Here is a 15,952-nt window from a genome sequence, read left to right as displayed (position 1 = left end):
CCAACACCCTGTCCCAGGCCAGAGCTCCCTCCCGCAACCTGAATCCCTCATTTCTGGCCCCACTGCAGAGCCCGCACCCCCTAGCTGGAGCCCTTACCCCCCTCCGACACCCCAATCCCCTGCCTCAGCCCAGTGAAAGTGAGTGAGGGTGAGGGTGGGGGAGAGCGAGTGACTGAGGGAGGGGGGCTGGAGTGAGTGGGGGGCGGGGCCTCAGAGAAGGGGCAGGGCCCTGGGGCAGTGGCGGGGAAAGGGTGTTCGGTTTTGTGCAATTAGAAAGTTGGCAACCCTACTAGCAGGGTCAGTGAAATACCTGTGCTTGGGGGTCATCTGACCTGAGCTCTGCCAAGGGATGGGTTGCTGCAGCATGCCTGAGGGCTGAGTCACTGCAGCTCTGTTGGACGGAGAGTCATGGCACCTATTGAAGCCCTGGGGATAGGTGGGTGTGGGTCTGCCCACATCTAAAGGTCCCTCCCCACAGCCTAAGGGAAGGCGCCACTAGGCATCAACTAGTCATGGGGGACAACAAATGAGAAACCAGAGATGGGAGTGAGGGTTACATGTTCAAAATCAGGGATCCAAAGGGAGACACTGAGCAGAGAAAGCCAGACAGAGCCCCCTGCTCCTCAAAAGTTTCCAGGGAGCCAGTAGACTCAGCCCAGAGAAAATCTGCCTGGAGGCATGACTTCAGGAGGGATCAGAAATAGGCCCCACAGTCACAGAGCACCCCACATCCAGTTTCTTCCTCCTGGGGGAGAGTCATGGCACCTATTGAGTTCCCAGGGCTGGGCAAGCGCAAGCCTGCCCACATCTAAAGGCCTTTCCCCCCAGCCTAAGGGGCAGAGCCCTGGACCCAGGACTCAAGTGAATGTGGGAAACAACAAATGATAAAACAGGGATGGAAGTGAGGGTTACAAGGTCAAAATCAGGAACCCAGAGGGGGACAACGAGCAGATAACCCCAGACAGCATCCACTGCTCCTCAAAGGCATCCAGGAAGCCAGTGGACATGGCTCAGAGGAACTCTGCCAAGAGACATGACTTCAGAAGGGATGAGAAATAGGCCCCACCGTGAAAGAACATCCCCCCACCCCATCCAGCTTCCTTCTCCTTGGGGAGAGTCATAGCAGCTGAGTGAGCAGCCCTGATCTGGCTGTGGGTTTACCTCACCCCCCACAAAGCCTTGAACCTCTACTCTCTACCTACTACAAACAAGGACATTTTCAATAGGGAAACTACACAAAGGCCAGAACCTCAGCTGGTGCAAAATCAGCATAACCCCACAGGCTTCAGTAGAGTGACATCAATTTACACCCGCTGAGGATTTGAGCCAAAATGTTTTTCCTTCAGTCACAAAACCAAGAAATTGCTCTTCCCCACGTCTGAGTTAGTCTGATCCAATATCCACTGAAATCAGTGGAAAGACTCACAGTGATATCTGTGGAGTTTGATCGTGCCCTATTGGAATTCAACCTCCATGTGGGGAAGAGAGAAGAAAGAAAAATCTGCTACTTTTTCAAGCTTCTCCTGCTGGCAGTTTGTTCTCTTATTAAATTGGGAGGCATTCAGATGCTAAAGTGATGGGGGTAATATTCGTATCTAGAACAGCAGATATTACCTGGAAACGATGAGTAGTTTGAGACCCATGTCAGACCAACTGATTTATTCTACTATTTAAAAACATTAAGGGAAATGTATTTTTAAAGCTTTTAAGCACTTGCTAGGTTTATATTTATTGATAGATTTCAGGGGGGAAAAATTAAATCAATAAAAAAGGAAACCTTAAAAAGGTCTTGACATTTCTTCTTAAAGATTATTCTTGAAAACATAGGGTGGGATTTTCTAAAGCTCTGAATGTTGGCCTGGCTCTGCTCCCATTTAAGTCAATGGTTTAAAAGCACTAAGCCTTGGCCCAACACTGCTTTGGTTGCAGTCCATGATAAATTTCACATTTATTCTCCACTCGTGCTTTTTTTTTCAAAAGGACGGTTTGTCCAAGATGAATCAAAAACTTTGCATTTGTGCCAATGTGCCAGCACTGCTGTTCATCTTGTCCCTCCAACAAACACCGAGGAATAAGGACACAGTGCTAGCAATGCTGAATACTGGTATGATGTGGAGGTTTACTGCACTCATGTCCAGAAATGCTCATTCATAGCAGTGCTCAGCAGTAGCGTCATACAGGAAAAAAGGCTTGCCAGACACGTATACAGAACATTCAGAAGAACGGCCATATTGGGTCAGACCATCTAGCGCAGTATCCTGTCTTCTGACAGTGGACAGTGCCAGAGGGAATGAACACAATCATTGAGTGATCCATCCCGTCATCCACTCCCAGCTTCTGGCAGTTGGAGGTTTAGGGACACCTAATCATGGCGTTGTGTCCCTGACTATCTTGGCTAATAGCCATTGATGGACCTAGCCTCCATGAATGTATCTAATTCTTTTTTTAATCCAGTTATGTTTTTACCTTCACAACATCTCCTGGCAATGAGTTCCACAGATTGATTGTGTTGTGCACAGAAGTACTTCCTTATCTTTGTTTTAAACCCGCTGCCTATTAATTTCATTAAGTGACCCCTAGTTCATGTGCTATGTGAAGGGGTAAATAACACTTCCTTATTCACTTTCTCCAAACCATCCATGATTTTATAGACCTCTATCATATCCCCGCTTAGTCATCTCTTTTCTAAACTGAACAGTCCAAGTCTTCTTAATCTCGCCAGGTATGGGAAGCTGTTCCATACCCCTAATAATTTTTGTTGTCCTTCTCTATACCTTTTCCAATTCTAACATATCTTTTTTGAGATGGGGCGACCAGAACTGCACACAGTATTCAAGGTGTGACCATACCATGGATTTATATAGTGGCAATATGATATTTCTGTTTTATTATCTATCCCTTTCCTAATGGTTCCTAACATTGTTAGCTTTTTTGACTGCCACTGCACACTGAACCGAAATTTTCAAAGCACTATCCACAATGACTCCAAAATCTCTTTGATTGGGATAAATTAATTTACATCCCATCATTTTGTATGTATAGCTGGGATTATGTTTACCAATGTGCATTACTTTGCACTTATCACCATTGAATTTCATCTGCCATTTTGTTGTCTAGTCACCCAGTGAGATACCTTTGTAACTCTTCACAGTCAGCTTTGGACTTCACTATCTTGGGTAATTTTGTATCATCTGCAAATTTTGCCCCCTCACTGCTCAGCCCTTCTCCAGCTCATTTATGAATAAGTTGAACAGCCCAGGTCATAAGAACACATAAGAAAATAAGAATGGCCATACCGGGTCAGACCAAAGGTCCATCCAGCCCAGTATCCTGTCTACCGACAATGGCCAATGCCAGGTGCCCCAGAGGAAGTGAACCTAACAGGTAATGATCAAGTGATCTCTCTCCTGCCATCCACCCTCTGACAAACAGAGGCTAGGGACACCATTCCTTACCCATCCTGGCTAATAGCCATTAATGGACTTAACCTCCATGAATTTATCTAGTTCTCTTTTAAACCCTGTTATAGTCCTAGCCTTCACAACTTCCTCAGGCAAGGAGTTCCACAGGTTGACTGTGCGCTGTGTGAAGAAGAACTTCCATTTTTTGTTTTAAACCTGCTGTCCATTAATTTCATTTGGTGGCCCCTAGTTCTTATATTATGTGAACAAGTAAATAACTTTTCCTTATTCACCTTCTCCACACCACTCATGATTTTATATACTTCTATCATATCCCTCCTTAGTGTCCTCTTTTCCAAGCTGAAAAGTCCTAGCCTCTTTAATCTCTCCTCATATGGGACCTGTTCCAAACTCCTAATCATTTTAGTTGCCCTTCTCTGAACTTTTTCTAATGCCAGTATATAATTTTTGAGATGAGGAGACCACATCTGTACGCAGTATTCACAGGAACTTAGTTCCTATCCTTTGTTTCCTATCTTCTAACCAGTTACTGATCCATGAGAGGACCTTCCCTCTTATCCCATGACTGCTTACTTTTCTTAGAAGCCTTTGGTGAGGGACCTTGTCAAAGACTTTCTAAAAGTCCAAGCATACTGTATCAACTGGATCACCCTTGTCCACATGATTGTTGACACCCTCAAAGAATTCTAAGAGATTGGACTCCCAGAATGTCCACACTGAACGCTAGTTCACAGAAAAATGCTACACAAATTCAGTGAGTATCCTTCTCCCCTTGCACATTAGCACTCAGAACTACTGTCAGAGGTCTTGTCTACTTAGTTTGCGGCAAGCTGGTGTGTGAATAGATTCATAGATTCCAATGCCAGAAAGGACCATTGTGATCATCTAGTCTGACTTCCTGTATAATTCAGCCTATTGAACTTCCTCAAAATAACAAATATCTTCCAATATCCAATATTGATTTTAAAATTGTCATTGATGGAGAATCCACCATGACCCTTGGTAGATTATCCAATGGTTAAGTACACGTACAGCACACTAGCCTGCGACACACTAAAATTTTGCACTAAAAATTCCATAGTGTGCTTTGACATACTCCTGTTTCAAATAGCTGTATGTCAAAGAGCACTACAGAACTTTTAGTGCACAGCAGCAGGGTTCACACGGCCAGTCAGTGCTCAGCGGGGTAGAGCAATTTGATTTACAGCTTGGCTTACCACACAATAAGTATCCATGTAGAGAAGTTTAGAAGAGAGTGAATATAGTTATTCCACTGCTAGTACTGGGCAAATTCTAAACTCCTTACTCAATTTTTGCTCAAGCAACATTTTGATTGATTCCAATGGGACTGATGACTATGGTGGCTATCAAAGATGCCTACCTCCAGATACCCAACAAGAGCCAGAGTTTCACCCTGTCATCTCTTTCATTCAAAGTTATAATCAGTTCAGGCCATTACCTATTCAATCAAGAATTACTGCCAAAATGTTCACCCTGATGGCAACAATAGACACCAGTTCTCAAAGAGGATAGAATCCATGTCCTTTTACACCTAAAGGACTGACGAATCTTGAACACTTCTCTTCAGTTAGCCCAGCTAACAAACTAGAGGATGATCTTGCCTTGGTTTTATAATAATTTCCTAAGAACAATACCTTTTGTCAGTTGAGACTGTTTCACACTTGGGAGCAATGTCTAGCACCTGGAAGGGAATAGTAGAGACCACAGAGAAAAGGCAAATTTGATTTAAATTCTTGCAGCACATCTTAAGCCTCTTCCACACTACAAATGTTCTGCCAGTATAGCTATACCAGCAGCGCCTCCTAGAGTAAACACAGCTTTTGACGACAGAAGCAGTTTTTCTGTCAACATAATAAAACCACCTCCCTGAACGATGCTATGCGAGCAGAAATATTCTTCTGTTGGCATAGCTGCGTCTACACTGGGTTTTGCTGGCATAGCTATATGCAGTTGCCAGCAGAAGCATTTGTAGTGTAGACAAGGCTGTTCTTATAAGAGGTGTTACTTTCACTGAAGTAGGGCTAGGTGCTTAAAGTTAGATCTGTCGCCTCTAAGTGACTGTAAGGAGCAGCAAAATATTCATTCACAACAGCAGTCAACCAGATCGCTTAAAATGGCCCAATTAGTCAGTGTGTTTACAAAAGTTTAAAACCAAGAAACAGGGAGACTAGAGAGGACAAGGCTACAGTAATTCAGATGATATATAAACACATAACGTATATGATGCCCTGTCTACACTATTGATTTTTGAGAAATTAACCACCATTCCACTGCTACTCATGGTAGGCAATGGTGGAAGTGCTAGCGTAGACCAGCTGCTGGCATTTTTACCACAATGTTGTGTAGATCTGCTGTGATTCGTTAATATCGTGGTAAAAACATCTTAGACCTGTCTACACTACATCTCCCATTGTTCTTCCACTGATGGAACTAGAAAGGAGTCAGTGCAATGGTGGAAGTTTTCTCCAAAAGTGACTGTGTAGATACAGCATTAGTTTCCATAGCTTTACACTCCAAAACACAACCAAGTTTAAAAATAATCAGGGCTTTCTCTATTCTAGAAAATAGCACTGTTTCCACAAACATATGTCACCACTCTGTTCAAGTGAGCCAGTGTTGATCATAGTTTAGCTGCAAATATAGAGAAGGATAAACTATGGTCAATATCTCTTCACCTAAGCTAATTGTTGAAACAGTGCGATTTCCTAGTGTACACAATGACTTACTTGGAAAAAGTTTTTTTAAACCTATCCAAAGACATAACTTTATTAGTCAATTAAACTTCATTAAAAATAGAGCCAGAACTAAGCATACAGCTGTCACCTTTCTTAATTGATACTAAGAGTCAGCTAAAATTTCTTCAGTCTTATTCACTACAATTCATTCAACTCATTGAAAATCTGGTTTCTAAAATGTAACCTGTTTTAGGTATTTTTACAGTGCCCATCACCATAGTATCTAAGCACTTAATCTGATGTTTTATATAATGTAAGTAGGTAGGCAGAAATGATACTGGAAGTATTTTGATATAATGAAAGACACATTAGAAGTCAGAAGCATACACGTGACAGTTTACAAGTGGCTGCCTAAGAGCCGCATATAGATTGCAAACTATATTGATTTAAGGATGGTAAGGATGCCAGAAACAAATACAATGATGTCTGCTTAGCATTCCTAGTAAAAACACTTTGCCTGCTGCGCTATAAAAAAATACCAACAGCAGTAAAAGGCAATGGCAGAAATACGTACCCAGGATGCACAGTGATCCAAAAGAATCTATGATCAGTGATTTCAAAAGTTGATGCAGCAGTCAGCAAAACTATAACAGGGAGAAGCCCGAAAGTAAATGTCCAGTAGTAAAGCATCATCAGCACTTAAACAATTCCCTTCACTATCCTATGAAATGATCTAAAATGATATCGAAATGTTTTAGCAGAATTAGAGCAGAATGTACCAGAGCAGAAGGTAAAAGATAGGGGGGAGGGATAGCTCAGTGGTTTGAGCACTGGCCTGCTAAACCCAGGGTTGTGAGTTCAATCCTTGAGGGGGCCACTTGGGGATCTGGGGCAAAATCAGTACTTGGTCCTGCTAGTGAAGGCAGGGGGCTGGACTCAATGACCTTTCAAGGTCTCTTCCAGTTCTAGGAGATGGGATATCTCCATTAATTAAATTATAACGCACTGCAGAACTTTGAAATGATTAATTCAGTCATCTTGAGAGAGGTTTGAAAATCCATTACATTAAAAGAGAGGCCCTAACAGCTGCTGCCTTACAGTTTGAAAATGCTGTACATGTGACCATTATATAAGTGTTAGCAGCTTCATAAACCTGCAGGAAATTATCTAGCAGTAATGTCAGTTTTGCTTCTTGTTGAGTTGAACTCATAATTAATATTGCAGTGCTTCTGTGCATGTCTGTAGCAGTTGAAGAGATTAGAGATATTATGCAAACAGATTCCAATGATGAGTCATTCAGCTACAGGCTCAAAAACAAAAGTGGTTACTTATTATTACTATTAGTACTACCAACCATTCAGTTTGGGACACAAGTGCTTATTTTTAATGGGTGGCCGTCTAACCACTGTTTTAAAATTATGAGCCAGATAATCAACTGGCGTAAATCGGTGTAGCTAAAATGGAACTGTGCTGATTTACACCAGCTGAGGATCTGGCCCCATGGCGCCTTGTTTGTTGATCTAGAACAGTGGTTTTCAACCTTTTTTCATTTGTGAACACCTAAAAAATTTCAAATGGAGGCATGGACCACTCTGGAAATTCAACCTGTGGTCCACGGACCCCTACCATGGAAGTCTTAGACTGAAAATTGACTGAACAGAATTCAACTATAAATGTTACACGTGCATGGCATGGCATTTAACGCAGCTTGTGAGAGAAAGGGTGTTAAACTGTGGACTTCTGTACTAACGACAACACTTCCAGGTTTTGACCTGTAGGTGGGGGTATTCACATACTTTTGACTGATCAGAAAAATGGACTGCCTTTTCTGGGATCTGAATCTTTATTTTCATCATCACCTTTTATGGACCCCTTAGACATAGTCTGTGGATCCCCAGGGATCCGCAGACCACAGGTTGAAAACCACTGATTTAGAAAATAAATTAAAGTCACTTACTAGGCAAGACAGACTTTTATCGCAGAACCCAGTGTAGTAGCATTTAAATTCGTGCAGCAGAAATGGAAATTAAATTAAGCAGGGTAGAAAACTGATGGCTGTTTTTTCTCTGAAGTGAAAAAATGAGCATTCTTTTCATCACCAGTCATAACTACCATGCTTTTAACCTCATTTTATATAAAAGGGTTTTGTGCTTCTTTGTGTATGTTATATGTGAGTTATGATTTATGTGGAATGCTAAAAAGGCATATAAAAATTGATTCACTTTATTTGGTACAAAAAAGCCTACCACATTTATGTGAAGTAATAAGTCGGATGCAATGCTGATAGCTGAGAGGTATGCAGGTCCCTAATAGAAAATCTTTAATCACATATTAAATGAATGAAAGTTGCATTATATGGAATCAGAGTGACATCTGGTGACATGAAAGAGCGATGCAAATACATGAAAGAGCTTGAGGTTAGGGTTTGTCTAGTAGGGCTGGTTGGAAAATGGGGGAGTTGTGGAAAATTTTGATGCAAATAAATTAGAAACATGTTTTCAGACAAAAACGTTTTACATGAAAATTCAAAAATTTCCATAGAAAGCAGACTTTTCATAAAAAATTTCTATCAAAAAACAGTTTTGATGGACATCTTTCAACCAGTCCTATTGTCTACCCAAGAAAATTACAGATTTAATTTAGTTTTTAAATAGATACAGTTACATGGGTGCAAAAAGCTGTGTGGATACTTATTTCAGCTTAGGAGTGGATCACTTTGGTTTATCTTAAATTTAAATTTCTAATCAATTTAAGTGAAGAACAAATAAGCCACTCTAACTGAAGGAAGAGTGTCTACATAGCTGTCTACATTCACATTTGAAGTTAAACCTGTGCAACTTTCTTTTGTGTACAAGAGTCACCCAGATCAAGAAAGGCAAATGAGCCAGAATAAAAGTGTCTACCTGGCTACAAGCTTCAGGATATTTGGCAAAGTCGCTTATAGGCTGACAACGACATATCTAGAGATCCAGAGAGAACCAGTCATCTCAACTGAAACTAATAGCACAGAACTAGAGTTGTACCTTTGGGGAATACCGTGTTTTTAACACAAGCATAAATGTGTTAAATTTTCATTTGTAAAGAGTACAGGATGCTACCGCCTTCCCTTTTCTTCCCACTATGTGAAGGACCTGGGGCCTGATTCTTCTCTACCTTGGTCTGGTGTAACTCTGCTGAAATCAGGATACGTACACCAGCATAAAACTGATCTCAGGAGAGAATCAAGGCCCACCATTCTTTTTATCCTAACAGATCACATTCTACAAGGGTTATTGCTGCTTTCAGCTCTAAGGCAGATAATTCTATGTAGGGATTCCATGTAGGACTTCAGAGATGGGGTGGGACTGGAGAGTGCTTTGTATCCTTTCCAGCAAGAGGAAGGTGGGGTAGGTCACTTCTCTTCTCTGCACTGCCAGTGCCCCTCGTGTGAGCACTTCGCCCCAGGGAGTGACCCTTGGGGCTGGGCCTCACAGAGGACACGGTGTGGAGGGGTGGGCACGTCTGAGCCCCTCTCCCATCCTGGAGAGAGCCAGGGGGCAGCTCTGAGCCCCCCCCCCCCCCCGGAGAGAGACTGGGGAGGCACGTCTGATCCCCTCTGCCACCCTGGAGAGAGACTGTGGGGCAGCTCTGAGCCCCCCCGGAGAGAGACTGGGGGGCAGGTCTGAGCCCCTCTGCCACCCTGGAGAGAAACTGGGGGGCAGCTCTGAGCCCCCCCGGAGAGAGACTGGGGGGCAGGTCTGAGCCCCTCTCCCCGGAGAGAGACGGTGGATGGAGGGAGGGGCAGATCTGCTCCACCCCGCGCCACTGTAGAGAAAGAGGTAGAAGCCCCGCCCCCACCACTGTCACGTGACACCGTCTTTCCTCCAGGTTTGCTGCTCCTCTGCGGGGGCGGGGAGATGGTTTCCTAGGCGACGGCAGAGGCTGCTGTACACAGAGTCCGCCGCGTTCAGCCCGCTCCGGTCCTGCCCACGCTGGGTCCTCGGAGGCCCAGGTACGTGACTGCCCGTGGTGGCCCCCCTCCCACTCCCAAAGGGGGTGTCCCCCGCCTGGACTCCCCTTCCCACCCCTCACCCCCAAAGGGGTGTCCCCCGCCTGCCCCCTTCCTACCCCCACCCCCAAAGGGGGTGTCCCCCGCCTGGCCCCCCTTCTCACCCCCCGTCCCCAAAGGGGGTGTCCCCCGCCTGGTCCCCCCCTTCCCATCCCTTGCCAGCAAAGGGGGTGTCCCTCTGCCTGGGCCCCCCCCTTCCCAGCCCTCCACCCCCAAAGGGGGTTTCCCTCTGCCTGGACCCCCCCTTCCCACCCCCACCCGAACCCCCCCTTCCCAGCCCTCTGCCCCCAAAGGGGGTGTCCCTCTGCCTGGGCCCCCTTCCCACCCTCCACCCCCAAAGGGGGTGTCCCTCCGCCTGGGCTCCCTTCCCACTCCCAAAGGGGGTGTCCCGTTCCTGCCCCCCCTTCTCAGCCTTCTGCCCCCAAGGGGGGTAACCCTGCCTGGCCCCGCCTTCCCACCCCTCACCCCCAAAGGGGGTGTCCCCTGCCTAGGCCCCCCCTTCCCAGCCTTCTGCCCACAAAGGGGGTATCCTCCTGGGACTCCCCTTCCCACCCCTCACTCCCAAAGGGCGTATCCCCAGCCTGGCACCCTTACCCCCTTTGCAGAGCCTGGGATCCCCATGTGGCACCCACCTTCCCAACACCCCTGATCTCCAAAGAGGGTATCCCATGCCTGGCACCCTTCTTCCCAATCCTTTCCCCCTCACCTCCAAAGGGGGTATCCCCTGCCTGTGCCCCCCCACACGCCTATCTACTCCCAGGAAGGGTTTCAAGCCCCTGCTGCCTATGTTGTCTTCAGCTGTGTCTGTCCCCCACCCACTGAATTAAGCCCCCTCTTCACGAAATCCAAAATAGTGATGGAGTGGGGATGCTTTCCTCTCCTGACCTGATAACCCCAGGGCACAGGACTGTGGGAGGTTGCTGATGGAAGACTCAGTGTTTTCCCCTCTGCATCAGTCCTGAACTGATACCAACTGACATTGTGCCAGCAGGACATTGCCCTGATAGAAGTGATGTTAGTGATTAAGTAGGTGGCATTTTCCCCTCAGTCTTAGTAGTACAGAAATAATGCCCCCAAAACTGTGCCAGGAGTTATGCTGCTGCTGGGTGTGTCATCTTTTGGATGAGTTGGAAAAACCATATTGATTCTGTGTAGTTCTTTATGATCCCAAGAGTAGCAGGGTTAGCTCTGGTATTCTATCTACATTCTAACTCTTATCTCATTCAATTCCACCTATTTCAATTTCCCCAGCAATTTCAACTGGATAAAATATTCTACATTTCCAGCCTTAAACTGATGGGTAGAGATACTTTGTGTTAAATATTGCAGCAGCCTTTCAAAGGTGACTGGAATGATCCGTTGTGTGTAGTCTGTACATATTTTATTAAATAAAATGTGTAAAGTGCTTTCAGTTTCTTGGAGAAGAAAGTTGCGATGTAAATTACAATATTGTTTATACTAATATCAAACTGATAACGTTAAGGATTAGCTAATGTGACTGTATGTGATCACTTAAAAAATGTGTGTAACAAAAAAGTGGTCCATTCTTAGCAGGACATCTCTGTTATGTTTTGATGTCTTCAGCATATTTTCATATCTGCATGTGGGTTCTTTACCTCTTAATTTGGGAATTTCCTTCTTGAGGAATAATGAATTTATGAAACATTGTGACTAGTTTTAAGGTGCCTTTCCTTTCCTTTTATTAACAGCAAGAGCAACAAATTAAAAAGGCAGATACAACAGATATGTGTTTTAATGCAGCAAAATGAAAGGTCAAACATCTAGGAACAAAGAGTGCATCCTATACCATAGTGCTCAAACAACTGAACATGAATTTCCAGTTTGGTACTGTGGAGAAAAAGGACTTTAATGTATAAACAGGAGAGTAGTGAGCAGGAATAGATAGGTAATTTTTATCTCTGTATACAGCATTGGTCAGACTGATACTGGAATACTGCATCTAGTTCTAGTGTCCATAGTTTAAAAAGGATGTTGGAAAATTGGAGAGGGAGCAGAAAATGATTGGAGAGGGAGCCATTAAAATGATTTGGGGCTGCAGAAAATGCCTTACAGTGAGAAACTTAAATAATTCATTAGAGCATAAGCTTTCGTGGACTACAGCCCACTTCTTCGGATGCATATAGAATGGAACATATATTGAGGAGATATATATACACACATACAGAGAGCATAAACAGGTGGGAGTTGTCTTACCACCTCTGAGAGGCCAATTAATTAAGAGAAAAAAAAAACTTTTGAAGTGATAATCAAGCTAGCCCAGTACAGACAGACAGTTAGATAACAAGTGTGAGAACACTTACAAGGGGAGATAGATTCAATGTTTGTAATGGCTCAGCCATTCCCAGTCCTTATTCAAACCGGAGTTGATTGTGTCTAGTTTGCATATCAATTCTAACTCAGCAGTTTTTCGTTGGAGTCTGTTTTTGAAGTTTTTCTGTTGTAATATAGTTCTCACACTTGTTATCTAACTGTCTGTCTGTACTGGGCTAGCTTGATTATCACTTCAAAAGTTTTTTTTTTTCTCTTAATTAATTGGCCTCTCAGAGGTGGTAAGACAACTCCCACCTGTTTATGCTCTCTGTATGTGTGTATATATATCTCCTCAATATATGTTCCATTCTATATGCATCCGAAGAAGTGGGCTGTAGTCCACGAAAGCTTATGCTCTAATAAATTTGTTAGTCTCTAAGGTGCCACAAGTCCTCCTGTTCTTCTTTTTGCGGATACAGACTAACACGGCTGCTACTCTGAAACCTTAAATAATTCAATCTATTTAGTTTATGAAAAAGAAGATTGAGAGGCATAAGTACCTTCATGGGGAGAAAATACCAAGTAGTAAAGGTCTCTTTAAACTAGGTGAGAAAGGCATAGTGAGTACCAATATCTTGAACTTAAAATCAGACAAATTCAAGGGCAAAATAAGGCACACGTTTTTAATAGTGAGCGTGATTAACCATTGGAACAAACTATCAAGGGAAGTAGTGGATTCTCCATCTCCTGATGTCTTCAAGTCAAAACTGGATGCTTTCTGAAAGACATGTTTTAGTCAAACATGAGTTATCAGGTTCATTACAGGGGTAACTGGATACAATTCTTTGGTCTGTGTTATACAAGAGGTCATATTAGATGATCAACCTTAAAATCTGTGGTCTCTTCTGACTTTAAACTCTATGAATATAAATAAAAAAATAATAATTCCAAACATTGCTAATTTTCTTCCATTAACGTAATTGTGATCCTGTGAAAGACACACCTGTTGGAACTGTATCTATTTGGAACTGAGATTCTTCCCCCCCCCCTCCCCCCGCCAAAAAAAAAAACTTATTTGAAATTCTGTGGCTTTTAAATTATGTGGGTGGATACACAACAGATAATTATATTGTCATTCTTTCAAGCAGATACTCTACTATGATTATTACTTTTACATACTCAGAAAATGATCCAAAGTGATAACCAAAGCCAGAACACAGAGGAAATAATTAAAGAGCTGGTAAGTTTTTGATATTTTGAGAGTTAAAAAATAACAAAACCAAGTCACTGTTAATATTTTTGCCAAAACTATGTGGTAATATATACTTCTGTAAAAATACCATCAGTGCAGGATTCTCACTCCTGGACTGTTCAGAGGGCAGTACATGGCATACAATGACAACAGGGGTCTGCAAGGGTCAAAAACCTTATGAATGATGGGAGGGCCACTAGTCCCAGGCTAAGAAGAAAAATCCCAGGAGTGAGAATCTTGCAAGAGGACATAGTCAGAGAAGCAGAATTTCAAGGTAATTTTCCCTTTGTCCCTTTTTGTTGTGAAGTATAGTGCAGACATATTCAAATATATGGAAATAAGCTTTAGTAACGTAAGTGAACAAAATAAACCCAGCAGTCTTTAATTAAGACAAGTTCTTAAAGCCTATCTTGCACCAGGTAAGTCAATGGAAGCTTTGCCATTGACTCAGTTGGAAGCCGGATCAGGTCATTAGTGAAGTTAATGGGAGTTTTACCTGGTAGGTACTGAAGGAAGAGCCTCCACAGTATTTATTCTTTCTTGGAAAAGTCGTGTTTTGCTATTTTGTCATGTTTAGAATTTTAATGAAATTTTATGTAATTTTTGTTTTCTGGACAGAGACTTGTCTTTACTATAGCTACACTGGTGGTGGCATGAAGGGTGTGTGTAGCTACATGCTGCAGTCAATAGCAAGCTGCGTCCATGCTGCAGTGTGTACATGTGTCTGTGAAAGACATTCCCCTGCCTGAGTCTTTCCCAGCTGTGGAGAAGGGCTCCAGCAGGAGTATTTCTTTGCGGGGAAAGGCTGCAGCAGCAGCAGGCAGGCAGCAGGACACTACTCTGCTAAAAACAGTAGTGTAGATGGGGAGGCATGTCTTGGGCAAGTAGAGAGCCACGTAGGGTATGTACTCGTGTATATCCCCACACCCATCAGGCATGTCTTTACTTGTGTTACCCGTTCAAAATTATCTTACTCACACTCTAGGGGCACCGATCTTTATCCTGTTCCCCGGACTCAGGCATAACCCTGTTAATTTAGGCAACCACCTTTACCCTTCTGTGGGCTCGTAATCTTATACTCTGTGGCTTTGTGGGGTCTTTTACTAGTGAAAGAGCCTTACACAGTAATATCCTACTTAATCTTTATTTATTAACAATTACCAAAACAGAATGCACACGCTACACATACAGTGCTCACCACTCCCAATAAGGCAGATTAACTTTATTGATGGCCAGTCAGGATCAGGTCATCTGGGGGATTCCAGCTTCTGCACGGTGTGGTTGGCAGAGTGTTGAGGTCTGGCAGCTCTGATTTTGTGGCCGTGTCCTGGAGTTGGTTCCAAAGAACTTCCTTTTGGACCCCAGTTTATATAGTGAAGCTTAGCTATACTTTAACCAATCATTTTACTAAGATATTTCTAAACAATTCTCTAACCAATCCTATGGCACCACCTTAATTGATTTACAACCAGCAAAATTAATTATGTAACAGACAGAAACGATGAGAGAACCAGACAGAGACCACACAGATAAACAATAGAGAAGTGGGGACCCTAAAGACAAAAAAATGGGGATTTTACAACCACAGCTATTGATAAAAAGCAACAGAGGGTCCTGTGGCACCTTTAAGACTAACAGAAGTATTGGGAGCATAAGCTTTCCTGAGTAAGAACCTCACTTCTTCAGATGCATCACAGGACCCTCTGTTGCTTTTTACAGATTCAGACTAACACGGCTACCCCTCTGATACTTGAGCTATTGATAAGTGATGGCTTGCCAGACAGAATGCTGTCCAACTAAGTTTTCTTTAACCACCTTAAGATCTGTTTCTTTATCTGGTGATGGTGGGTGGTATTAGGAAAGGAGCCTTCTTAACAGCCTGATGTTACATTGTTTTAATGTAATTTAGATGGATTATGAGAATGTGACTTTCTGCTTCTTGGCTGCTGCTCTCTTAATATGGCTGCAGACAAAGGTCTTAGGCCTTACAATATGGCTACAGGAAAAGGCCTTTTCCTTACACTTGCCTAACAAGCGTCTCCCTATCTACGCTGCTGTTTATATCCGTGGTAGGGGGGCTACCCAAGTATATACTTTACACGCCGCTGAAAGAAGCATGCAGTGTAGACGCACTCTATAGTTCATTTGAACCAGGTACCCCAGAACTGAAAAAATAGCTTACTGATCCACTACACCAGTGGTCCCCAACCTTTTTTGTCTGGCGGGCGCTAGACGACGAGCCACGGAGGACTGTGGCGGCGGA

The 15,952-nt window shown here is 43.4% G+C and overlaps 1 protein-coding gene across 8 annotated transcripts in view; it reads left to right on the top strand.

Moving 5' to 3' along the window:
* The first annotated feature begins 9,971 nt into the window (after nt 1-9,971).
* The window catches only part of LRRC9 (leucine rich repeat containing 9), an 87,272-nt gene continuing 81,291 nt past the window's right edge, over nt 9,972-15,952 (top strand). For 7 of the 8 annotated variants that reach the window (XM_065593809.1, XM_065593810.1, XM_065593808.1 and 4 more), the window contains exons 1-2: nt 9,972-10,109; nt 13,586-13,677. In XM_065593809.1, the coding sequence (XP_065449881.1) occupies nt 13,624-13,677 (54 nt within the window). In that variant the 5' untranslated portion in view covers nt 9,972-10,109; nt 13,586-13,623. Of the gene's footprint in view, nt 10,110-13,582; nt 13,678-15,952 lie in introns of all 8 variants that reach the window. The other variant, XM_065593805.1, reaches the window with a different exon arrangement.

The sequence above is a fragment of the Chrysemys picta genome, chromosome 4, assembly GCF_011386835.1.
Source record: "Chrysemys picta bellii isolate R12L10 chromosome 4, ASM1138683v2, whole genome shotgun sequence".
NCBI lineage: Eukaryota > Metazoa > Chordata > Testudines > Emydidae > Chrysemys > Chrysemys picta.
The sequence above is the reverse complement of the archived record's forward strand: the minus strand, read 5'-3'. Positions and strand labels throughout refer to the sequence as shown.